Source organism: Taudactylus pleione, unplaced genomic scaffold (assembly GCF_031769625.1).
Source record: "Taudactylus pleione unplaced genomic scaffold, aTauple2 ptg000086l, whole genome shotgun sequence".
In the NCBI taxonomy this organism is placed as follows: Eukaryota; Metazoa; Chordata; class Amphibia; order Anura; family Myobatrachidae; genus Taudactylus; species Taudactylus pleione.
In genome coordinates this window covers 28,165,763-28,193,612 of record NW_028284488.1, presented here as the reverse complement: position 1 = coordinate 28,193,612, position 27,850 = coordinate 28,165,763, and the positions used below count along the sequence as shown (strand labels likewise).

Here is a 27,850-nt window from a genome sequence, read left to right as displayed (position 1 = left end):
TTACTGGATTGTCAGCACAAACATATCACTTTGGTGGTAGGAATGATATTGCAAAAGCCAATGTAGTGTCAGTGCCTCTCAAATACTACTAATTTATTAATTGTTTTGCTATGACACAGGTGTTCTAATAAAATCACATTTAGAATCATCTATGTATGTTTTAACTGGAATAAAGAAATGATTACAACTTAAACCATTTAAAACTTATTCAGTAGGGGTTAACTAGATTCAACTCAGTCATAACAGGTAACAGGTTACTAAAAAGGGTTAGGAGTCATAGGGAACACCTCTTATATAACATTATATGAAAAATTTTTGGAAACAACATTCAGAAAATAGCAAATTGAAAGGGGTCCAGTTATTTAGTTGCCTTTGGTTTGCTGTTCCTTAGATAAAATTGGTGTCAAAATGTTCCACACTGTTTTTTTTACATGTATGTTTCAGTTAACTCGGTGCTTTCTATGGCTCAAATATTAAATAAAATGAATAACAAGAAATACTCAGGAGATTCATAAGTAGGGCAAAAATGAGCTCTTTCTTACATTATTAGGATTCTTTTATATTTCACACAGAGGATTGGTACTGAGTGCTGTTTTACATGAGAAAAAGATAGTCACTACTGAAAAAATCTAGTTGCTTTTAGAATGGCAAAGCTTTTATTATTGATTTTTTTCTAGCTAAAATGTTGGTGTGTTTGTTTACTATCCCTGGAGAACTGAACAAAGCTTACACATAAAAATATAGCAAGTTAGAAAGAAACCATTGTACAGTACAACTGTAACGTCTGCTGATATCTACATCACATACACATACTGCTCTTCTTTCATCTCGATTAATAATTTACTTTCTGAACGTGATGTCAATCTACATACAGTACTGTGCTTGTATATATTTATATGACATATGGTATGTACTATTTAAAGGGTCTACTGATGAAGTATTACAAAAGTACAGTAATACCACCCAGTCATTGCACTGCTATATAAATAAGTGTATTATATAGAAATGACTCACACTTTTTAAATGCTACTTGAGCCAAGGTAATTTAGTCACACTTGAATATAGAAGGCATGCATGTTGTTGTAAATTATACTTATGTGAGCATCATACTAAACAGTGAGGTATAACATTCACCCCCCACCCTCACCCCAATTCATTACCCCTCAATTTACAATTAGTTTGGAGGCAGGTACTGCAAACATCCTGGATATAGCAATGACAATGTCACACATTTCACAGCAGTTTTTTTTTTTTAAACTTTGACTTTATTTACCTGGGTAGTACCTGGCCAGTCCAGTTGCACTTCCAAACACTTGCCACAGAAGGGTTTTATCTTCATTTGAATTTTTCTTAAACACTTCATCTAACGCAGCCGTCCAGTTCAGTTCATTCAATACTATGGTAGCTGAAAAGAAAAGTTAAACATTATGCAAAAATATAAAAAAAATCCTCTTCATAATTATCAGTGGCATTCATTCTGAGACATGATAATTACAGTAACAATGAGTTATATGTGTGATCACAGTATAAGGCTTTGTCAAGGTTCTTTAGGATGGTCATTAGAGCAGCAAAAGGTTATTCTGAAAAACTAATATGAGAAAAAGACAAGAATGAGGACACTATGGAATGGGGGTATTATTAGCCTTTAAAGCTGATTGGGGAATAGCTTCACAACACAGTACTCATTAGTGTAAAGTAACAAGATTTTCATGTTTATGGATGTGATCACTCTCACAAAGATCAGTTATGTGACTATGAATATTCATGTGCTGGGTCAGTTAAACAGTGAATCGGAGGTATGATGAAATTTGTATTCAGCAGCATGAACGGATTATTGTTTTGTGGTCAGTTACCTAGAAATGGATAGTTACATAAAAGTTTGAGATATTAGCTTCATGAATTTTGAAATGTGTGTTTGGTTGTTTTACAATAAGATATATAATATAATATTTTATTTTGATATATAGCATACAGGACTATATAAAATGATTTTTATTGTATTTACATAATCCTTTATTTTTGATAGGAGTGCTGTTCTCTATAAGCATGGGTAGCCCAAACTCATAGCTGGGTATATTTACAGCCAAGATGTAGTCTAGTCTTCAGCTTCTTTATAAAATCTATTTGGATTTGTGGTCTTGACGCTGTTTCTTGGGTTCTGACTACCCTTAATCTCTGCGTGCATTGAACGTTGCCTGGACAGTTGCTTTGAATATTGACTCTGCTATGACCACTGCTTGCCCTGACCTTAGCTCTGGATTTTATCTATTCTTCTAACTACAGGGTGCCTTGACCGCTGCTCCAAACTACTTATGTTTTGCACCAGGACACTATATTCTTTGTGGGAATACATCTGTTGTCCCAGCATTATGCCTCACTGTACCTACTGTGTTAAGAGTCAAAGCATAGAACAAGCCTCAAGTACTGGTGAGAATTGTCCACTCCATAGGAAAGGGGGCTTCTATAGGAGAAATTCATGACTTTTTGGTTCTGAGGGTCTTATTCTGAGCATCTTGGATGCCTGCCCTTACAAATAACTCTTTTCCTGCTTGGAAGATTCTCTTCCCAACAGTAAAAGAGTTTTTTTTTTCATTAATACAATATGTATTTACAGTATATAGTTCATAACCAATATGCTATGTAGCATGAACCAATATATACATGGCAGTAGGTTGTCCCATATGTTTCAAATACGTGAACCCATATTACACAAACAATCTTTACCAGGGCTCTTCTCACCCAATATCTGGTCGTTATGGAGGTAATAATAAAAAAAATAGATTTTGAACACTTTCTCTTTGGTGAAATATAAGTGCAAGAATGGCACAGTTGGCAAACAATACCAAAACAAGGTCAACTGGGATCTGTAGTTGGCAAAAAAAAAATGAAAATAAAGACACAGACACTGCATCAGAAAAAAAAACACATTATCACTAAACTTTGTTCTGAGTTATAAAACATCTCTTATTAAATACTTACCTAATTGAAAACTCCTGAAGTATTCCATAGGGGACCTGTAGGTCCACCTACTTCTGTGCTTAAAATCGTTCAGTTTTCGGGAAAGCTTCCAACCCTCTACACTGGAAGGATAATTGGCTAGTTGGGTTGGTTAAATCAACATGTTTGATTTAACCAACATAGTCTCAGAAGGCTTTTTTAGCATTTCTCTGCAACTAGTTTATCATCATTTGCTCCCATACACTGCACGATTATCGTCTCAAACAACCAAATAGTTGTAATCTATGGCCAGTTTAAGAAATAAAAAGATATATTTTATTATACAGATATATCCCAAAAAGGTAAATTTGGTCTGGACATTAAGTGATAACACACTTAAGTCACTAATGTACTACATATTCTGTTTGGTAAACCATTTACATACTTACCTTTCTGTGTTTTTTTTACGATTCATACAGTGTAGATAATTGTGTATATGTGGTTGCACACCTGCTGCATAGCACTTGATATAAATGCCATAACTGTGACCATTTCATATTTGTAACAAAAACAAATGAAAACAGTAATTTGACCCATTTTAGCAAGTTCTGTCATCAAAAATGTTTTAACTTGGTTTATAATTTTAATGTAAAACATTGCTTTAGCGTATTACTTAGTGTAGAGTTTGTAATATTTATATATTTTTATGTTGCTCTTCTTCATCTAGTCTACCTAGACAATGTTAATAAGTTGGCTAGAGTAGGTACTACATGTAAATCAATTACTAGTTAATTATTAATTACCTTATATACCAGGTACAGTCAGTCACATTAATCTACAATTTTAAACAAATCTTATTTTCCCAAATAAACATAAGAAAATCTCTCCAACATTTTTCAAATGGCTTTTTTTAATATATAGTGAATACCAAATTAATTGTTAATATAGAATATTCTCCACCTAAATAAGTGGCCTTGAGTTTAATAGACTCCCTCCAGCACATTATTGACATTGGTGTGCTGAACAAAGACAGCAGGAATTAATCATTCAATCAGCAAACTCACTTCTTTCTCATATCTGCTGAAATGTTTCTCTCTCTTAAAGACTTAAGGCCTGATTCAGAGATGTACGCAATTCCAATTTTTATGCAGATTTAGTGATTGTTTGCCATTGCGCATGCCGGTAAGGCTTGTGGGGTCCCTGGAGCAACTAGGTTGTGGGGCCCCCACGAAGCCATACCGACCCTATGTGGGCAGGGGCAAACCCATGATTTTTTGGGGGGGTTCATAAATAAATATATGTTAAACACACACACACATAACCGTATATACTCGAGTATAAGCCGAGTTTTTCAGCTCATTTTTTGTGCTGAAAAAGCACCCCCTCGGCTTATACTCGAGTCATGCCCGCATGGTACGCAGCTGAGTAGCATACCATGCGGGCCGCGGTGCAGACTGTGTCTCTGTGACACAGCTGCACCGCGTGTGTAACGCTGACCGGACGGAGTTCGGTCAGCACTACACACTGCCAAACACACAGCCGCCGGCAACGGCAGCTGTGTGTTTGTTGTAATCAGCAGCCGATGAGAGTCTGTCAGATTCTCATCGGCTGCTGCTGCTCCCACTGTGGGAGCCATCTTCTGGCTCCTGCAGTGGGTAATGGGAGAGATGTCATCATGACGACGTCTCTCCCATAATGCAAAGCGGCCGGAGGAGCCAGTAGCAGCATCGGGACCAGGAGCGGGGTTTCAGGTAAGTGTTTTTTTTTTTATATTACAGCTCTCTCTACTGGGGGCAGTACCAGGGGGGATTACTACTGGGGGCACTACCAGGGGGGATTAATACTGGGGGCACTACCAGGGGGGGACATTGCTACTGGGGGCACTACCAGGGGGGTATTACTACTGGGGGCACTACCAGGGGGGGACATTGCTACTGGGGGCACTACCAGGGGGGTATTACTACTGGGGGCACTACCAGGGGGGTATTACTACTGGGGGCACTACGAGGGGGGGTAATACTAGGGGGGCAGTACTGGGGGGGGATTACTACTGGGGCAGTATCAGGGGGGGATTAATACTGGGGGCACTACTAGGGGGGGATATTGCTACTGGGGGCACTACCAGGGGGGTATTACTACTGGGGGCACTACCAGGGGGGTGTTACTACTGGGGGCACTACCAAAGGGGGAATATTACTACTGGGGGCACTACCAGGGGGGTATTACTACTGGGGGCACTACCAGAGGGGGAATATTACTACTGGGGGCAGTACCAGGGGAGGGATTACTGCCAGTAGCTGCTGCATTTCCCACCCTAGGCTTATACTCGAGTCAATAGGTTTTCCCAGTTTTTTTGGGTAAATTTAGGTACCTCGGCTTATATTCGGGTCGACTTATACTCGAGTATATACGGTATATGTAGCAAGCATATATATTACATACACACATATACAGTGCACACACAAACACATACATACACAATAACACATATACATACACATTATACACACACTAATGCATATATACAAATTAACACATATATACATACTAACATATCCACAGTATGCACACAATAACACATACAGTATATACACACAAACACATATATACACAATAAACCAGTACACATACACTTACATTTTTATGCAGAAGCTGCTGGTTAGTAATGGGGGACGTTACCTCACATCATTAGACCCTGCCCCCTCACGCCGTAATGCCACAATTTGCAGGTAATATGGGGGCAGGGGTTGCCGTATTGGCTCCACCCCCACTTTGCCCACTGTAAGGGGGGGTTTGCTCCATCAGAGGGGTTTCTAAGAACTCAGAAACCCCCTCTGCATGCGCTAGTCGTGGGGGCCCCTCTGTGCGTGGGACGACCAGCCCTGTCGCCCCTCCTTAATCCGGCCCTGACTACACATGCAAAACTATTGTTTTGCGATTATGCCCGCACAGAGGATCCATTCGCAAAGTAAGTGACAGCTAGTCAGCATTTGGCGGAGGTAACAGGATGTGGGGTGGCGCCTAGGCAAACGCAGATGTGACTGACCATTTAAAACGCCATTTCATGGGCGTGCATAAATTATCTATGGCAATCTCCTGCGCAGCATGAGAGCTCTGAGCGTGTCATGAGAGCTGCAGTGTTTGAGGCTGGTCAGACTTGCCTTACATGCTGCATGGCTGCCCAACCTGCATTGATGCTACCAATTTTTACACTGTTGTACTACGTTGGACGGATATGAGAGAGCAGCAGTGGGTGTCCCTATGTTCATCTATGCTTTGGAAGTCATTAGCATATTTTAGCAACTGCAATTCGTGAGAGAATGCAGTCGTGTTTGCATTAGTGTACATCTCTGAATCTGGCCCTTATTTTATTCCCTGCAAATCAACAATGGTCTATGTATCATATAAAAACAAAAGTAAGAAAAAATACAGAAGACTAAGCTATTGATTATTTATTAAATGTGCCAACCCTGGCCTGCATGAAATGCAATATTTGATTATATCTAAAAAGCCTGGGAGCTATTTGCACTCTAAGGGGCATATTTACTAAAGTGCGGGTTTTTAGAAGTGGAGATGTTACCTATAGCAACCAATCAGATTACTTACATTTATCTAGCACCTTCTAGAAGATAATAGAAACAAATTTGTTTGATAATAGAAACAACCCCACTTCTTAAATCCCGCACTTTAGTAAATATACCCCTATGAAAACAAACATATCAACAGAATAACAATAATGTAGCTGTGCTTGTACCAGAAGAATTAAATAGGGAATATAATTTTCAGAATTAATAAGGACATAAGTAACATTGTCATAGTTGCTATTATTATTATTTGCAGATATTATTAGAATAAATATTATCACCTTTTAGAACCATGCAATTCAGTTAATTCTTTCAAATACTCCAACCGCAGAATGAAGCTATTATCTCTGCAGGGACTGTGCTGCAATGATTGAGAACTTAGTTTGTGATGACATCATTTGTGCACTGTGTGAGGTAAATTGGTAAAATGCATGACTTTATATTGTAATTCTTATTGCCATGTAAAAATGATGATACTATATTTCTTATACTAAAGAATTTTATATGACAAAAATCATGTGAACAATGACACCTTGTAGACAAATATATGAAACCTGCAGCTTTTTTATGTTTACAAAAAATGCTAGTCTGTATGCACCAGCATCAGTATTTCATCACATGGCATGGATTCTTATGTTAGTATGTTACATTATATGGGCTTTTGTGCTAGGATAACTGAATACTTTTTTAAAATATTTCTTTAATTCTAACATCAATGGGAGAAACAGGTCATATAGAATAGCAGATACAATGTACAAAGACTATATCAAAATATATCAAACTATATCAAATACATAATAAAATATATTCACGTTACGCCAAACAATAGTACCCCTTATTCACATTACGCCACATAGTATTATTTTACTTAATTTTTATTATTTACTTATTTACTTGATGCCACACTGTAGTACCCTTTATACACATTATGTCACACAGCACCCCTTATACACATTATGCCACACAGTAAGGGCCTTACTTACTTATCTGTTATTAAAGAGTGGACTGGGCCTAATGTCCAGCTTTTCACCAAGGGCTCAGGCTATTGCCTACCTTAGAGCACATAAAGTGACCTTGGCCTAATACCCAGAGTCACTTTTACTTGTGGCACAGGCAATCTGCTCACCTAACATGCACCCACAGGCCTAATGCCTGACACCTAGTTGTCAAGGGAGGGGGCAGTGGTAAGTTACCAGTGGCCAAGGTCACCTGCCGGTAAGCCGAGAGAGGCTGCATGACAAATTCTGTTAGTAACAGCAGTCATGGGAGATTAAGGTGCATTTTTCTAATCATAGGCAATTTGAAGCTTGGCTGCACTACAGATGTGGAACTAGTTTATCAGAAGATCTACTGACAAAAAATATGGTCAAAGGGATAGTTGTGTGTAAATTCCCCGAATGACCAGGTTGAATAAATCATCCCAGAACCAAGATATTATTGGGCAATTTCAGCAAATGTGAAGAAAGGAGTCCTTTGCCCACAGTGCTGTCAATATAAATTGGATACATGAGGGTAGATAGCTTGTGTCCTTGTGAGAACCATATACCATCTGCTATAGATTTTCTAGTGTTTTCTTATACATCAATGATTATGGAGGATTTTGTCACTGACAACCATCATCTTTGGTCAAGTGAGATCCCAAGGCCTTGTTTCCATGGCAACTCAAATAGTTCTACAGATTGGGGAAGAGGGAACCAAATAATACTGGGAGATATCATACACCAGGTCATAGGGTTGTAAATACATTTTTAAATTGGTTTCATACCTAAGTATGGATGGTCATACCTGCATTTGAAAGAAGTAAAATTGAAATATAAGAGGATGGTTAAATTTTTCCTGAATATCCATAAGCATATTTGGGGCAAAACCCCTAATAAAATTAAGAACTCAGGGCCTGAGCGCTCACTGAGCGCTCGCAACTGGGTCGATGGTGGCCCAAAGCGCATTCACACGACAGAGCCGGCTCCGTCGTGCGCATGCGCAAGACCCGGATAGCGATGAGCAATCTGTCGCTCCGGGTCTCGCACCAAAGGGGGCGTGCTGTCGATGTTAAGTGACAGCACGCCCCCTTTGGTGGGCAGGTCGTTGTGGTGGTTGCCCCGACGGAGGCGTTCCCATGGGAACGCCTACCGTTTGGGGGCGGCCCCACTGACATCACAAGTGATGTCAGTGGGAGAGCTTTCGGCTCTGTGTGAGCCGAAAGCTCACTGGGGTTTGCGGCCACGAGACCCTACCACAAGGGTCTCGTCTCAATCCCGATTGTCGCGATGATCTTGACCATCACGACCATCATCCTGGCCGCTTGCATTAGCTGTAGGTGGCAACCCACAGCAATTCGAGCGGCCAGGAGGCCGCTCTATAAAAAAAAACAAAGACCCCTGATTCAGAGCGAGTGCTTTGTCAGAGCGTCCGGCTCTGAATCAGGGCCTCAGTCCAAACCCTTCAAGAAACATGGTTATGCAAAGATACCAGACCAACTCACAGGCAAATGAACGTTTCCAATGAAGTGCAAAAGGAGAAGGATATGCTGCTAGTTTTCATTGTTTATTTAACTTCTCTTAGATCTCCAGTATGAATTGGTCTGACAGAATCGCTGAGGCTGGCCTGAGGATTCAGGTAAGCCAAGAAAAAATAGCTGACCCTGACCTCTTGACAAGGCCTCCACAATACTGAACTATTTTTTAACGTCCAGGTCGGCATGCCGGGAGAAAGTTTCACATTTTGGTACAGTCTGTGCAAAACATTCATTTTCATGGTGTAACTTGGAAGAGTTGGTTGTAATATTCTGTACGAAAATTGCCCAAATAACAAATAGGAAAGGGATGCCACTGAAAGCCATATTTCTGCAATTGTACAAATAAATTGAGAAGAGAAATCTGGGATGAAGATGGGGTTAAAAGAACCTTGCCTTTAAACAATTGAATGTTATAATGGCCATCGTGTGTTAGGATAGGAGTTCATCTAGGCAAGAGAAAAACACAATACATTTCTCCCAGCCTCTAAAACAGCTCACATGCAGAAGACTCAGTTACACATTTTGCAAATATATGTTACAGTAAGCTACTCACCACGTCAAGGCCCCTCTGCTAAGTTTGGTTCTGACTCTATACAAGGAGTCCCTATATTGGGTCATACACTCATGCGTTTTAAAATTGAAAGTGAACTTACCAAGATGTAGCCCAAAATCTACCAAAATGGCAATACAACGACCAGCTACTGATTCCAAGAGGTGTATTTACTACAGTGCTGGTTTTTAGAATTGGAGATGTTGCCCATAGCACCCAGATTCTACTTAACATTTATCTAGCACCTTCTAGAAGATAATAGCTAGAATATGATAGGTTGCTATGAACAACATCTCCACTTTTAAAAACCCACACTTTAGTAAATATACCCCCTACTCTAAAAACAGTAATACAGGTATACAAAATGCAAGTTTTTCAATGAATTTATACCATTAAACTAGTGCTTGTAAAGGAAGGGTTTATGCAGACAAGATAAAATAAAATAAAAAATAGTGCGCAAATAAAAGGAAATTACCAAAAAACCAAAGCTTGTCAAGATTTGGAACATTAATGTCCAAAAACCCAATCAAAAGCCTTCTTACATTTTTGGGGGAGATGTACTAAGCTCTGGAAAGTGACAAATTGGAGAGTGATAAACTACCAGCCACACAGCTCCTAACTGTCATTTTACAGGCTGTGTTTGAAAAATGACAGCTATGAGATAATTGGCTAGTAGTTTATCACTCCAATTTATCACTTTTCAGAGTTAGTACATCTGCCCCAAAGCCAGAACCATCAAAGCCATCATATAATTGTTTAATATGTTAAATCATATTCACCATACGTCTAGTAAAGCATTCTCGATCCAGAGTTGACAAATCAGGGCAGGTGTGAGTATAATCTATTTGGCAACACTTTCACAAAAAGCTTGATCTTGACTCCAGACATTTTTATACTCAAGTGTCTTAACAAAATTAATTAATTTACTAACTGAAGCAAATCAAATCTTTATTTACCAACCTTGCTTGCAATCATCAATCTTCCTTACTAATGAATTAGGTTGTAATTAAGTTCTGCTTAAAGGCAAAGTATAAAGAGGCCATCAGAGATTGGGGTTTGCACTGCTTTGATAAAGATTTGAGTAACTTCAGCAACTATACAAGTATGTGCATTTAGACCTTGTGAGCATCAGCATATTACACTTGTGGGGAGACAGTCATTTTAAACCTAATACACTGTATTTATTTCTTTCACTCTTTCTAAGACACTGATGTACTTTTCTAAATGAAAGAACAAATATCCTTTAGATTTCATACATTTATTTAGTTTTTTTATATGACCACATGAAAAAATTCAAGGGTTTTTTTTTATAGGCAAAAGACCAGATATAGGACTTCCATCTATTTACTAGGCCAAGAAGTCATTAGCAGCCAGAAAATATACTACTCAATAGTAGTTCATTTGTAGTTCATTTGAGAAGAAATGGGTTCTATCCCTCACGGTGCTCTTCCTGATCACACATATTCTTACAGGAGTTTTGTCAATCAGCATATACAAATTAGATAACAAAAAACATACATGGTATAGTCCATTAAGTACATTCCAACCTTGTTGCGAAGATGTAACGGAATTGTGCAAGATTACCTATAACCTCAAGGTAAAGACAGAACCACCAACACTTACCGTTGGATGTAACCTTACTAGGAGAAAGACACACACTTTTGAAAAAAAATACATACTAGCGTTGAGCAGGTCATGTTATTGTCCCTACTTTGTCTACCGTGCTGATACCTTCTGCCAAGAAGACATCATATAAGAGGAATAAGTTCGATGACACACCTGTTAGAATTTGTCAGGAATAGTGCTTTTGTGGATATAATCATTTATTCCTAGAACTCTATCACTGTGTATCACACACATAGCATTGTGAAACCTACAGTAGTTATATTGAAAAGATTTGTCAGTTTTCACCAGTAAAAGTTGCCTATTTAACAATGTACAAGTATTGCCACAATTTTCCTTTCGCTATTGCAGGATGGTGATAGTTGGAAATATACATATAAATATATTTAAATAAAGCAGTTTTTTAATATATTTTTTTAGATTATTTCAACTCTAAATTTAAGTCAGTGCGTTTGGTTCCAGAGCGAGCAAACCAGATCAGATACGCACAAATACACCAAGACTGGCCCAGTTAAACAGCAAGTCTGCTGTTACTACACCTGGCAGATATGACTGCTTGATAACTCATCAGCACCAGAGATATTTACTGATAAAATTGTGGTGATAATTGATTTCCAGTCACTGCGATAGAAAAGCTGCGTTTTTGCCTCATAATAATAAATAAGAGTCTGTATCTTGTAATATGATATTTTCACTTATTATATTTCCCAACATTCCCTTTAGGTCCCCTCAATTCCAAATTCTCAACTTACCCAAAAGGGTATTTACATAGCTTAAGTGAAATCCACTTGACTGGTATTGTTTAATAGAAAACTGTGTATTGTTCAAACAAGAGAGAACTGTGTAGAACAATTTTTTCTCCTCAATATAAAATATTTAAAACACAATTTTGGAGTTTCTTCTCTATGTAGCTGGTGGAAAAATACCCAATATAACCCTACCCTTAAAGGAAAACTATCATTAGAGTGCATTTCCAAATGTACAAAAGCCGGGTTCATTTCGTATTTTGTCAGTATGGATTTCATAACCTGTATTCAAGACTTTTTGAACTATATAATATCAATGTCATAATAAACAGGATGTGCAAATGGGATAAAAATTAAGCATTTTAATTCCTATGAAAGGAAATTAAAAAATGCCTATTCAAAGATATACATTTAATTTCTTTTTATTATTTTGCTGTCACTGCAGCAATGGCCATCGAGGGGTGCCAACCATTGTTGGTTCAGCATAGATGGTTTGTGTGCATCGATGGCAGCCACCGATGGAGCCATCGATCGTAACCATCAAAGGACACCCCTCCGATGGCCATCCCTAGTATACTATATAGTATGTGTGTGTGTGTATATATATATATATATTTATTTACACAAGCATCTATATATATATATAGATGTATGTATATATACTGTTTACACACACACTGCCCAATCACTGTGGCCAGCAGTAATCGAGGCAGAGTTTTGGGTTCTAGTGCAGATTCATCTGCATAAAAGCCGGAAGAAGGAGATCCCGTGGGGTGCTCCTGGCTGGACACAATAGCAGCCGTGACGGCTTTCAGGAGCCGAGGCTGCTTATGAAGAGATATGCCGGGAGAGGGCATGATGCAGCCGCAGCCAGCTTCCAGGAGCCATGGCTGCTTATGGAGACATGCCGGCTTAGCCGGGAGAGGTGAGTGATACAGCAGCAGCCGTGGCTGGCTTCTAGGAGCCGCGGCTGCTGCTTCCATAGAGGACACGGCTGCCTTGCAGCTGCGTCAGGCGGGAAGGTTAGGATCACTGCTGGCCACAGTGATCGGTACAATGGCTGCTGCTTCTATGGAACACACGGCTGCCCTTGCAGCCGCGTCAGGAGGAAGGTACTGCTGGGTACCCGATCACTGTGGCCAGCAGGGATCGGGACCCAAAGGAGGGGGAGCCAAGGGGTAGAGGGACCGGCAGGTCCCTCTTATATAGGCAGCTGCAGGAAGATTAGCTTCCCACAGCCGCCTAGTGGGCATTTCTGACTGGTCGAATCAGATGCGACCATGTCAGGGAAAGCCCAGCCTGGTATGGTCGCATCTGATGCAAACGTGCCAGGAGAGGGGTTAAGCAAAAATGGAAAAGTTTTTTGTCAATTTTTCATGTTGTTGTTTTTTATGTTCCTGTTTTTTTTTAATTCATTATTTGCATGTCTGAAAGAAGTTTTCAACACATGCGCTGAAGGGTATTGCAACAGTGATCTGATAAAACAATATAGTATAATGCAGTTTACATACTGTGTAACATAGTTAATCATCTAAATATATTATTAAAGACAATGGGCCTGATTCAGACCCACTCGCAAGCGGGCGCACGTACGTTAGGCGTACGTACAAAATTATTTAAATTCAATGGCTCGCTCGTATTTTCGTTCGCATCTAAAATTCCTCCCTAAACTCAGGCGACCCCTCCTCTAACTAACGAGCGTGCGAAATAGCGAGCGTACATCCCCGAAATGGCTTGAAGGGAACGCACGCACAAGTGAACCCGGAAGTGGCCTTGTCAGATGTCGATTACCTGCTCCTTTATTCTGCCTACCTCCCTCAATCGTATCATGCCAATCAATGTATCAATTAGCTTAATTGTTTTTTTTTTTTCAACATAATGCAAGAAACTTTACTCTTGTCCGTGTTTGTGTTTACCCGCAGAATACGTACGGGAACATTCGCTTTTATTGTTCAAAAAACATGTGAACCACAATTAAACAATTGTTCTATTGCTGTGGATCCCCGCATATTTTCCGGGGTTCATTTCTTTATTTAAATTTGCAAACGCATGTCACTGCATCAAGCCTATCATAACTCTCCAGAGATTTCTGGCCCTGTTGAACACATGACTCATACACTAACCAATAAAATTGCTCCTGTTAATTTCCAAAATACATTAGCCAATCAGAAATTTTTGCCACACTTTATCAAAAATGTTTTGTATGAAAAACTCCATTGCCATCATGAGAGCCTCCGCATTCACCAGGCGCGAGCTGCTGGTGCTTACGGAGGTGATGGATAGGCGGATCACCAGCCAGCCTCCACCCATCACCAACCGGCAGAAGCGCTTCGCGTATGCGGAGGCACGGTCCCGCCTGCGGTCGTTGGGTTCACGCCGCAACATCGGGCAGCTTGAGCGCAGGTGGTCAGACCTGCAACGGCGAACGCCCCGCTTGCTGGCATGCTTTCGCATGCAGATCCTTGAAAGTAAGTGTTATGTATTGTGGTTTTTTCATGTTTGTGTTTGTGGGGCAAACTGCGTGTGCATGTTTTCCTGTCTGTCCTATTAATTATTTGTCCTCATATCTGCGTGTGCATGTTTTCCTGTCTGTCCTATTAATTATTTGTCCTCATATCTGCGTGTGCATGTTTTCCTGTCTGTCCTATTAATTATTTGTCCTCATATCAGCGTGTGCTTGTTTTCCCTCTATTTCTGTTTTTTTCATTCTACTCCTTTTTGCATGTTTTTTGTTGCTGGTTTTTTTTTTTTTATTTGGGCCCCGGATTTGCCCAGAAACTAACCTCAATTTGTTTGACATATTTTAGGAGGACAGCCAAGACTACGCCGTCACCGTCGGGCCAGACGGCGTTCCCGGCCACTATCCCCAACCCCCAGCCAACACTCCACCCCAAATATTTCCCCTATACCCCACTCCTCCCCAGCCTTCCCAGACCCTCTCCCGGAACTGTCGGGCCTCCTTCCCCTCCGTCCCACTTCCCCCTCTCCTCCACCCACCCCTCTTCCAATTACCCCCTCCCCGGAGTCCATCATTACCCCTCCCCGTTCTTTGGGGAATGAAGGCTCCTCCGAGGAGGAACATGGAGGGACTTCCGGAGCTCCCGTTTTGGCTCCCGGTATGTTTTTCTTTCTCATTTTTTTTAACCACAAACTGTTTGTATGTAATCATGTGTCGTGCCTTTATTCGTGCTTGTTTGGTTTACTTTTGGTGATTTAGCAGTTTGCCTTTACCTCTTCCTGCTGATTTCAACATACACATATCACACCTGTGGGAATTTGTACATAGGCCTTGTATTTTTGCCAGCACCCCCTTTTTGTTTTGGTTTTTCTTTTTTCGGTTTAGGAGTGATTTCGTTGTGTTTTTGTTTTTTTAATGTGGATTCCCTATTGTTTTATTAATCCACACACTTTTCTCACCCACAGAGGAACAGAGGCGTCGTCAAGAGGTGGAGGATTGTGTTGGCCAGATGCGCCAACATGTCATTGGCATTCTTGTGGCCCTTGACCGGCTGTCTGGCATCCTTCGCCAGTAGTTTTTTTTGTTTTTTTTCGTTTTGTAAATAAATTTTGTAGTTCTAATATACGTTCTGGCTCATTCTTTTTTTCAAAAACACAAATAGTTTTCCCTGACATAAGTAGACTGTTCCTGCAAGGATTTCCCTTTTTTAAAAGTTAGATTGTATTTTGTATTTGTATGTTAAACAGCCACAAGAAACACATAACAGTAACAATGTCATTTCCCTTTTTGGGTGTAGTGTCAATTAGATATTTCGCCATTTTACAGGTTCCTAGTTGGTGTGCAAGCTGCTTAGGCCAATCTTCAAAATCCAAAGGTTTGGACAGGCTTCCTTTTGGTGTGGGTTGGGAACCTGCAAACATATTTCAGTTTACATCAACTGGTGTCAGTACTGGATTACCCCTTAGTCAATTGTAAGGTGTGTTAACCTGGTTACACTTGCTGTTAACGTCCAAAAAAAGGAAGACCATTTCACTCTCCAAACATTTATTTACAACATAAATGAGAAATCAAAGTGGTCAGTCCCAAAAAAAAAAAAACAGTGATAATCTCAAATACAACACATACAAATAAAATATTTAATAAAAAAAAACAATCAAGAACTGGTTGACGAAGGACCATGCCAACATGATTCCACAAACATGGCGTTGCGATATGGGTTCCAGAATATATGGACAAAATCACCAGATCCAGGTTTGGTAAGGGTAGCAGGAAGTAGTGAGCGTTGGAGTGGCAAAGATTATGTGAACAAACAGAAGATGGTGAAAAAATAAAAAAAAATTAGATGTTCGCAAACAAACACAAACACATTAGGTATAAACACTGTAGTTTGGGTCAAACTTACCTAAAAAATCTGGCCACCACATCATCGCGTATGGCCCCCCCACATACTGACCTCCGACCAACCTCGGGGGGGCCATCCTCAGGTAAGGCATCCTCTGGCTGCATTGGGACACCACTCCTTATGGCGATGTTGTGAAATATCCCACACAGGACCACAATTTTCGACACCATATCCGGCAAATACATGAGCTCGCCACCAGAGCGGTGGAGGCATCTGAATCGGCCTTTTAAAAGGCCGATACAGCGCTCCACCACTTGCCTGGTGGCTGTAAGTGCGGAATTATACTCACTTTGTGGGCCTGGTGTGGGAGCCAAATAAGGAGTGAGCAGCCAGGACATGCAAGGGTATCCACTGTCTCCTGTGAAAAATAAGAGACAACATCAGGAACACTGTGTATCAAGCTTAACATTGTTATGTACTAAAGGTCTCCACTTACCCAGAAGCCACGCATCACCAGCTTGTAGGTTGGTTAATTTCTGCCATATCCCTGATTGCCGGATGACGAAGGAGTCATGTGCACTTCCTGGTAACTTAGCATTCAGGGACAGGATCTGGAGGGAGGCATCACATACCACCATTACATTCAGGGAGTGATAGTGTTTCCTGTTTCTAAATATTGCCTCCAGCCGTGCTGGAGGCTGAAGTGGTATGTGAGTACCATCCACAACCCCTATGATGTGTGGGAAGCCAGCTATTTGGTAAAAATTGGCCTTGGCCACACTAAGGGCACCCATATCCAAAGGCATTTGAATAAAATGATGGAGGTGCTTGAAAAGTGCCTCCATCACTGCCCTCAGGATCCGGGAAAAGGAGGATTGGGAGATGCCCGCCACTATTCCCACCGTTGTTTGAAACGATCCTGAGGCACAGAAATGTAACACCGCCATAAATTGCGTCAGTGGTGGTATTGCTGTTGGACTGTCAATTTGCCGCTCAAGATCACTTTCTATTAATGAGAGAGTGTCTATGATGATTTTGGGAGGTAGACGGTAGCGTCTTAAAACCTCATCATCGGGCATTCCAAAAAGGGTGACACGTGTTCGAAATATCTGGGGCCTTGCATGCCTACGATGCCTACGCCTGGGATGAGATTGAGGTTGGTCGGCTTCCGGGAGCATGGCCAGAACAATCCTCCCCAGATCAACCTGAAATTCAAAAATTTCAAAGTAAGGCTTTTGACCCACCCCAAAACTATATTAAAACAACTTAGCTTGATGATACCATCCATTGCTGCTTACATGCCGGGGTATTGTCATGATACGTCCAAACTGAAAATAAACAACAAAATTACTTGACACATTTCACTCTGTGCATTTTTGTGGATACATTTTGTGCTAGACCAAAGTTCAAATATGCCAAACACCCATTTAGCAAAACCGCAAAGCGACATTTAACACAGTACATCAAAACGGGTCGAAATGTTGGCTCAAAAAGCGAAAGCTAAACCATCAAAAAGTTAGAATGATTATTAAGCTGTTTAAAATGCGCTAATTAGTTCGCTAATACAAGTCACAAGAGTAACTACTAAAAATGCGCTAATTAGTTCGCTAATACAAGTCACAAGAGTAACTACTAAAAATGCGCTAATTAGTTCGCTAATACAAGTCACAAGAGTAACTACTAAAAATGCGCTAATTCGTTCGCTAATACAAGTCACAAGAGTAACTACTAAAAATGCGCTAATTAGTTCGCTAATACAAGATAAAAAATGGACTTACCAAGAGCAAATATCTAAGATGCAAAATCAAAAGGTCTTTGGGGTCGAAAATAAACAAAATCTAAAATAGAATAAATTAGGTATCCAAAAATTACAAAATATACGAAACACAATGAAACAACAATTGAACAAAAGTTAGACTTCACAAAACTTACCAAATCAACAAACGAGGTCCCAAAAATATAAACCAACAAAGATAACGGAAAAAAAAACGCAAATCTAACCAACAAACGAATCTCCAACCTCCAACTCCTTTCTACGCAATCAATAAACTCCAGCCAAGATAACCTCCAACAATCCAAAAACGCCACCTCGACTTGAGACACACCAAGCCATAAATAGTGTTTCGTTAACCGCACAAATTAAGGAGGGATCATAGGGCCGCACAATCAATGATGCGGCCGCAAAATAAGGACGCATGTATAAATACGTCACGAAAACACATTCAAATTCTGGTGTATTTCTTGTTTGGACCTCAGACATGGCGACAGACCAGGGAAAAAATGCACAAGAGTCAGGCGGTAAGTCTTTCATGCATTTTCTATCAACGATTAATTTGAAACATAAGATTAGGCAAGTTGTGATTTTGTGAATTCTGTAAATTTACACAAATAGGTGAGGAGGATGACATGGAAGAGGCTGCTGGGCCCAGTATTCCGGCCAAAGCGGGCAAAAAAAAAAGGCAGCCACATTTCACAAGAAAGGAGATGGAGGTTTTGATCCAGAAGTGTGTGGACATCCTGCCACAGGCAGACAGGAATATGAGTCTAAGCCAGAAGTGGAGAATGTGGGAAGAGGTAGCCGTTGCTGTCAATAGAGTGGGTGATTATGTCCGTCTAGCCCGGGATGTCAAACGGCGGTAAGTAAACCCTTGCCCCCCCTAAAAACAAACCCCATTTTAAACCAAAGGATAATGGCTTCCATTTTTCCCCACAGATGGGCCGACTTCAAATATCGCCTAAAGCAAAAACTCACGGACAGGGCTAGGCATGCAAGGGGGACAGGTGGGGGTCCCACCCCTGTGTCATTGGAGTTGACGGATTTAGAAGAGCTGGCACAGGGGTGTGTGCAGCCTGTGGAGGTGTTTGGCGTGTCCAACATGGATACGGACATGCCAGACTTTGCGGCTCCTCATGTTGGCCCAGGTAAGTATTGTGATGTCACCAACTCTGAAATGCTATTGTGCCAATATGTAGATTCTAATGTGAGTCTTTTCTCATTTTTCCAACAGAGACACAGGCGGATGAGTCTGCTCCAGAGGGAAGCCTTGGCCGCAGAATTTCTGCTGGCTCTGTAGGGGAGGAACCAGTACATCCGGCTGAGGACCCTGCAGAAGCCAGTCCAGGGCGTGCCCCCTCGCAGGCAGTGGGCCTCCTCACAGAACTCAATTTCAAATCGGATTTCCATACGGAGATTCTGCAGAGGATGGACGCCAGTCTGCTACGGGTGGCTGAGGCCCTGGAGCAAAATGCTGCGGCCAACGTGACCATTGGTCAGGCCCTGGCGGAAAATACCAGGGCCAACATCCGCATCGCCGATGCCCTGGAGCAGCTCGTTCGCCAGCACATGGTGGAGCCGACCTCCCTTCCTGCCGGAACATCAGGATCCTCCACCTCTGGCACAACATCAGCCAATCCTCCAAATGTGCCTAGCCCTGTGCCTAGTCCAGAGGCCACAACATCTGCCTCTGGACAGGCCAGCCCGATGGCATCCCGGACCCGGTCTGGCGCCCACCCTCCCCCATCCAAACGGGCGAAAAAACGGTGACAGCAATGGCGACTTTTCCCACACTCCTTCTGTGCTTGGCTCATATTCCTTTCTGGTCAAAACTTCCCTCTCCTTTCTTGTGCAATGTTTTTAAGTTATTTTTGTACGTTTATGTTATCAGTTATTGATTATTTATTTTTGATAAAAAGTATCTTTGGCAGAAAAAAAATAAAAAAATATTATGCCAATTGGTTTGTGTTTAAACAATAAATTTATGAAAAAAATCTGACATTGTATTGTGACATTATTGTACAAATGGGTTACATTTAATCCTGGCCCTAAAGGCAAAAAAGGACACCAAAAACCATTTCATTTGTATAAAAAAAAGGCCTCTTGAAGGAACGTTTAAAAAATCACATAACGATGCAAATTGCACATTAAAAAAAAAAGGGGGAGCTAATTAAAACATGATGACATTATTGTCACAATAGGCCATAAACAACAAATTGAGGCCAAAAAAACCCCCCAAAAATGTACGCCAATTGATTGTGTAATCCTGACATTAGCAGGTATGATTTCCACCTGCGTACGGTTTTGTGCTATCCCAATAAACTGCTTTCCAAACACATACCAAGCCGGTTTTCAATACAACACTAATTGCTTTGTGACCACCCGCGATTAATCGCTGCAACATCGTGGAGTCCCGGGACGGAGGAGAAGGCCATCGCCAATGTGGTCGAGTAATCCAGACCCTAAACTGTGCGAGCATTTTGAAGGGAAAGAGGATGTTCCAGTGACGTATGTGACGGTCCGAACACATTTGACGTTCGCATCTGCTAATGTATGTACGCCCCAAAAACGCCTCGCCACGCCTGCGTTTTTCCATCTCCACCCCCGTCAACACCCAAAAACGCCCTGTTCTGTCAATCACATTTGACATGTCACTTCCTGTACGCTATTTTAGGAACGACAGAAAAAAAGCTCGCAATCTGCCGTACGCACATGCGCAGTGTAACACCGACGCATGCGTGGTTAGTCAACATCGGAACGCAACGAGCGTACTGCTGTTTGCGAGTGGCTCTGAATGAGGGCCAATGTCCCTCATTCAGAGTCGATCGCAAGAAGCGGTTGCTCACTCTGAATGAGGGCGGGCGCTTCTTGTTTTGAAGTGCTGCCTCCAGGTCGCAAGCTAAGCTGTGGGTTACCACCCACAGCTTAGCTTGCGATCAGGGTGATGGTCGCGATGGTCATCACCATCGCGACCATCGGGGCATACGACCAGACCCTAAGGATGGGTCTGGGCACTCGTAAGCCCCAGGGAACTTCCTGCTCTGTTGGAGAAGGAAGTTCCCCACTGACATCATCAATGATGTCAGTGGGGCCGCCCCCAAATGGCAAGCGTTACGACTGGAACGCCTCCGTTTGGCCGGGCACGCCCCCGGCCCGCCCAGCAAATGGGGCGAGCTGTCAAACAACATCGACAGCTCGCCCCGTCTGCTAAGAGACCCCTAGCGACAGAGCGACGGTCGCTAGCCGGGTCTCGCGCATGCGTACGATGGAGCCGGCTCCGTCGTGCGCATGCTCTGTGGGGACCATCAACCCGGGTTGCGAGCGCATCGGCGCTTGCAGCCGGGTCTGAATGAGACCCAATATGCTTAAGAACAAGAACAGCTATTAGCAACCATTCAAATTTGCATAAACATTATGGACCTCATTTAGGGGCATATTTAATCAGCCACTACAATTAATGCGCCTATGCTCCGAAATTGGTTTTTTATTTTTTTAATGATTGAATTGGGTCAATAACATGTATTTAAAACTTATCCAACACGATTTTATTTATTAATTTTTTTTTTTAAAGACAGTGGGCCTGATTCAGAGCCGGACGCTCTGACCAGAGCGCTCGCTCTGAATCTGGGCCCTCCTACCTAAACTTGGAGCGGCCTCCTGGCCACTCGTATAGCTGTGGGTGACCACCCACAGCATATGCGAGCGGCCAAAAAGATGGTCGCGATGGTCAAGACCATCGCAACCATCGGGCTTGCGACGAGACCCTGCGGTAGGGTCTCGGTGACCGCAAGCCCTGGAGTGATTTTGGCTCTATCAGAGCCAAAATCACTCCCACTGACAACACTAGTGATGTCAGTGGGGCCGGACCCAGATGGTAGGCGTTCCCATGGGAACGCCTCCGTCTGGCAGCCACTCCCCCGGCACGCCCACCAAAGGGGGCGTGCTGTCAATCAACATCGACAGCACACCCCCTTTGGTGCAAGACCCGGAGCGATGGCTTCCCCGTCGCTAGCCAGGTCTCGCGCATGCGCACGACGGAGCAGCCTCCGTCGTGCGCATGCGCACTAGGGCACCATCGACTCGCTTGCGAGCACTCAGCGCTCACGAGCGGGTCTGAATCAGGCCCAGTATACCATAAAAATAGCAATTTTATATGGTATACTGTAGTGATAGCATCAATGCATGTACCATCAATGACTGAAGGTTTTGAACCATCATTAAAAAACCATTGATGATGCAGCCATCGATGGTTGGGTTTTGAACATGTGCAGAGTGCGACCATCAGGCCTGCACCACCGATATTTTGTTAACATCTGGTGCTGCCATTGATGGGGCGGCATCAGTGCTTGCTATCAGGCACATGCCATCGATGGTTATACATCATCGATGGTTGAGGGTTGTCCCTAGTATACTCTGCATTAACTTTCTTCAAAAAACAAAAATTATTAATCAATATTATCGCGGACAGCCAGGGCGCTGCTACATATGCCCTAGGGATGGCCATCGGTGGGTTGTCCATCGATGGTTACCATTGATGGCAGAAAAACATCTATGATGAACCATTGATGGTTTGCACCTTTCGATGGCGACTGCTGTTGGGGGCATGACAAAATTGCAGGGGAGCTTAGCGGCCGCCGGGGGCAAGTCTAAGCACTGTCCTGCAAAAAATTTAATCATCGGCTTCTACTCATCCATCAATGGAGGAGAACCATTGGCTCTCTGCCGTCGATGGCAAAATCGTTGGCCATCATCAGTTAACCATCAATGTTTATTATCGATGGTCGATGGCCATACCTAATATGTCCCGGCAGCTGTTTCCGCTTGATACTCACAGGGGGTCAGGCGCTGATTGGCATCACTACCCGGCAACCGCATCACTCTGCAGCCACCAGATAATCACAGGAGGGTAGGCACACATTCACTTCCCCAGCGGCTAATCACGGGGGAGGGGGTGCACACTGACTTTCAAGTCCCCGGCAGCTGCTTCACTCTGCAGCCGCCGGGTTCTCACAAGGGGGCAAGCGCTGGCTGGAATCTCTTCCCCGGCAGCTGCTTCACTGTGCAACCACTGGGTACTCACATGGGGGAGGGCGCTGATCGTCCTCACTTTCCCAGCGACTGCTTCACTCTGCAGCCATCTAGTAATCACAGGGGGGGCGGGCGCTGGATGGGTTCTCTTCCCCGGTGGCTGCTTTACTGTGCAGCCACCAGGTACTCACTGGGGAGAGGGCACTGACTGCTCTTCACTTCCCTGGCAGCTGCTTCACAGTGCAGCCGCTGAGTATGCACAGGGGACAGCGCACTGACTGACAGAGAGGAGCCGCCGGGGGGAGGTGTGTCGCCCGGATGCCGAATCACTGCAATCAGCAGATACTGGGGGGGTATCCTATGAAGCAGAGGGGCCGGAAGGTCCCTCTGAGACTGGCGGCTACCGGGAATTTGTCTTCTGGCAGCCATCCACTGGACATTTCTGACTAGTCGCATCAGATACAACCATGTCAGGGAAAGCCCAGCCTGGTGTGATCGCATCTGATGCGACCATGCCAGGCAAGTGGTTAATAGCCACGTTATGTTGAAAAATGGGGAAATCAACCTGTACCCTAAAAACATGCAAACAAATGTTGGATAACATTATAGATATCTGCTACTGGACAAAAGCAAAATATTTGGGACTCTTAAAAAGTTTCAAAAGGCTGACTTTTCCATTCTTTAACAACTGAAAAATTCTACAAAGCTATTTTTTTCAGCAAATAAATGTTGTAGTTAAATTAGGGGTGTATAAAAATGCATGTAGGCTGATTTTAAGCTGCTTTTACTAATTGGTTAAAATACCCCCGTAAATCCCACCTGCAATATTAAAAGAAACACTTGTCCCATCCATACAAAAACCCCCAAATATCACATATTGTAACCTATTACTCTGCACTTTGCAGAATATCACCCATGAGTAATTATTAGCCATATTGAACCAATCAAAAACTTCTAATTGTCTTATTAATCATATGGGGAGAGGGGAGGGGGGGGGGGGAGTCCCCGGGGGTTCTGAACTAATTATGGATATTTGTATACAGCGCAGGAAGCAAAATATACACAAAGGAATGTGACAATCTAAGAATCTAAGAACTCATATAGAGAATTACACCTAGATTCTCAGATCATCTCCCATCCAGGAACAAACCCAAGCCCTTACTGCTTAGCTTCCAAAACTAGACAGAACAAGTCTGTCTAAAGTTAATTGATGTATTAATACAGCTAGCATTCCTAATCAGAGATTACCAGAATACTCTCCTGCAGTTAACGTCACTGCAAGCTAGTAACAAACAAGGGTTCAATTTAGCTACTTAAAATTAAGCAACTAACAAAAGGGTATGCAGTTATATTTTCACTACATTAATTATATTTACATTCTTAAGCAATAATAATAATAATTCCAGAATGATAATTCAATAAACATGACAGTATTTGCAATACTCAGTAATTTATTTAGATATACAGCAAACTGCAGGCTAAGACATTTCAAAACACATGGACTATCAAGAGTGGTATATTAGCCAGGTGTATATCTGCCAGCAATATTATGTAATAGAATGTATCCAGGATACTTAGCAGATGAAGAAACCAGCAATCCTTCCAAAGCAGCTTTGCAAACAGCTAGAACCAGGGACCAGCCAAGACACGGAATCCTGTAGGACACTCAGCCAGAACAGAACAATCCACACAGGCCCAAGTGTCAGCACTTGATTAAAACTGCTGGCAAACCAATCACAGTCAACCAGGCCAATGTCCAGGCTGACATAATCATAACCGGTGAACAAGTCAGTAAACATTCCAATGATTCAGTCCAGACTCGACGAGTTGAGTACAGATATTACAACTCGTACACCTAAATTTATTACAAAGTACATGGATGTTGCTTGCAAAGGAGAAATATGCACATGCCAATCAGAACAGTTTGGAGGAGCAAAGACGTTTCTTATAAACTATACAGTAGGTAGGGTCCAAAATAAAAAAAAATATATATAATTTGATTCAATATTTTTCCATTGAATTAAAAAAAAAATCGTAAATTGAGGGGAAAAATATTCTCAGAATACAAATTTTTTTAACTGCTGAAAAAAATAGATTTTTACACTGAAAAACATTGCAAACACTTATTAAATTATAAGCCAGATAAATGTTTCCATATGTAACATTTTGGAAGTGCCCTTGTTTTTATAAACCCTCACATTCAAAGTTTAACAAATTACTGTTTAGTACACAAATTTTTGAACACAGACAGTGTTCATGTCAGCGAGCCTGGACACTTAAAACTTAAGCCGGGTACACAATGGAGCAATGTCGGGCCATATGCAGTTTCGTAATGACATATCGCCTACAATGCTCAGTGGCCCTGATTCAGAGCCGGACGCTCTGACAGAGCGCTCGCTCTGAATCAGGGCCGTCCCTGCTCCTTTTTGGAGCGGCCTCCTGGCCACTCGCATAGCTGTGGGTGACCACCCACAGCTATAGCGAGCGGCCAAAATGATGGTCGCAGTGGTCTTGACCATCGCGACCATAGGGCTTGCGATGAGACCCTGCTGTAGGGTCTCGCTGCCGCAAGCCCAGGAGTGCTTTTGGCTCTATCAGAGCCAAAAGCACTCCCACTGACATCACTAGTGATGTCAGTGGGGCCGGACCCAGAAGGTAGGCGTTCCCATGGGAACGCCTCCGTCTGGGCAGCCACGCCCCCGGCACGCACACCAAAGGGGGCGTGCTGTCAATCACCATCGACAGCACGCCCCCTTTGGTGCGAGACCCTTAACGACGGCTTGGTCGTCGTTATTCGAGTCTCGCGCATGCGCACGACGGAGCCGCCTCCGTCGTGTGCATGCGCACTTGGGCACCATCGACCCGCTTGCGAGCGCTCAGCGCTCGGGAGCAGGTCAGAATCAGGCTCAGTGTGTACACATGATAGCGCGCCACTGCGGTCACTAGCAACGGTTGACAGGTTTGATATCGCTAGTGGCCAGTGCAGTGTTAATGAATGACGCAACGGTGATCATTCAGTTGTTCATTAAAATCGTCCAGTGTGGACGCACAATCCCTTTTCACGTCGCTCCAGTGTGTACCCAGCCTTAGAAATTGTCTACAATCAGTCAGATTACTTATCCCTCAGTCAGTATGCACCTCCCACAGCACTGTTACCAAAGCCCAACTCAAGTCTCAAAACCTCCAGACCTCTACATAGGGATGAGCATCCTGATTGCAGAATGATGGAACAGTCCTTCAAAATCAGGATCTTCAGATGGCGTTACCCAATAGAAGCCTATGAGCTTCTAATCACAAAGAGATGTGAGAGGGATCCAATTGGTTCCCTTTCAGCACCCCCCATGGCGCACATGACCTTCTGCGGACGCCAGAGGGATTTCTGGGTCATAGACCCAGACGTCCCTCACTTGCAAGGATACAGTAGCTCTTACTGATAAGGCTGTCCTTTGCTTTTCTCTTCATGAATACTGGCGTTATTAACGTCAGTATGCATGCAATCAGTGGTGGGATTCATCGCATGCAATTTGCGATGCATCCCACCTAAAGTACCAACCAATAAGCTCCTAACTGTCACTTTACGGGCTGTTTGAAAATTGATAGGAGCTGATTGGTTGGTACTTTATCCACATACACTTTGTCTCCAAAACTTAGTACAAAAGACCCCTTCATTTGCTGTGACCTCTCTAAAGAGAGTAAGGGCCTGATTCAGACCCGCTCGCAAGCACATAGCGCTCGCAAGCGGGTCGATGGCCAGGCAGTGCGCACGCGCGGCTTCGGGGCTTGCTACAAATGGGGAGGCTGTCGATGTTGATCGACAGCTCGCCCCGTTTTGTAGGCAGGTCGGGGTGGTGGCTTGCCAAATGGAGGTGTTCTCGAAAGGAACGCCTGTCATTTGGGGGCGGCCCTACTGACATCATGAGTGGTCGCTCTGGATGAGGACGGCCGCTTGGCTTTTGAAGTGCGGCCTCCTGGTTGCTAGCTAAGCTGTGGGTTACCACCCACAGCTTTAGCGACCGACCAGGTTGATGGTCGCGATGGTCAAGACCATCATGATCATCGGGGCTTGCGATGAGACCCTAAGGTTGGGTCTCGGCAACCGCAAGCCCCAGGGAGCTTCCTGCTCTGAACGAGCAGGAAGCTCCCCACTGACATCACTGCTGATGTCAGTGCGGCCGCCCACAAAACGGCAAGCGTTTCTTTAAGGAACGCGTCTGTTTGTGAAACCACTCCCCTGCCACACCTACAAAACGGGTCGAGCTGTTGATCAACATCAACAGCCGCCCCTTTTGTAGTGAGCTCCGGAGCAAGAGAATTTCTCTCTCACTCCGCGGCTTGCGCAGTGCGGCCGCTGCACGTGCGCAGGGCCTAAACATTGACCCGGTTGCGAGCGCTCAGTGCTTGCAAGCGGGTCTGAATGAGGTCCAAAGACCTCATAAATACATGTTTTACATTATGGCAGAACAAAACATACTTGTTTCTAATCTGTTGGAGATAAATTCACTTTAAGATACAAAAGAATATAGCCAATATGACTGTTTGGATGTATGGTATTTTAAATATCTTTAAAAAGATATTTGCAGAATATGCCTATATTTGTTAAATATGTTGTTGCTATTTAATCAGAACTGGGATATTTAGGGAATGATAATGTGAACCAAAACTTACTTCCTTCTCAAAATTCGTCATATGCCCAGAACTAACAATGATTAAAAAGAACCTACAGGGATTCTAAATATTCTCTTAGAAAGCAATGCACAAATTAACTTCTCAGCAATAGGATTCTGATGTAAGA

At 42.9% G+C, this 27,850-nt stretch overlaps 1 protein-coding gene across 4 annotated transcripts in view; it reads right to left on the bottom strand.

Moving 5' to 3' along the window:
* CACNA2D1 (calcium voltage-gated channel auxiliary subunit alpha2delta 1) overlaps positions 1-27,850 on the bottom strand; it is a 901,795-nt gene that overhangs the window by 328,672 nt on the left and 545,273 nt on the right. For all 4 annotated transcript variants that reach the window (XM_088468929.1, XM_088468931.1, XM_088468930.1 and 1 more), the window contains exon 7: positions 1,274-1,405. In XM_088468929.1, coding sequence (XP_088325055.1) covers positions 1,274-1,405 — 132 coding nt within the window. The remainder of the gene's footprint in view (positions 1-1,273; positions 1,406-27,850) is intronic.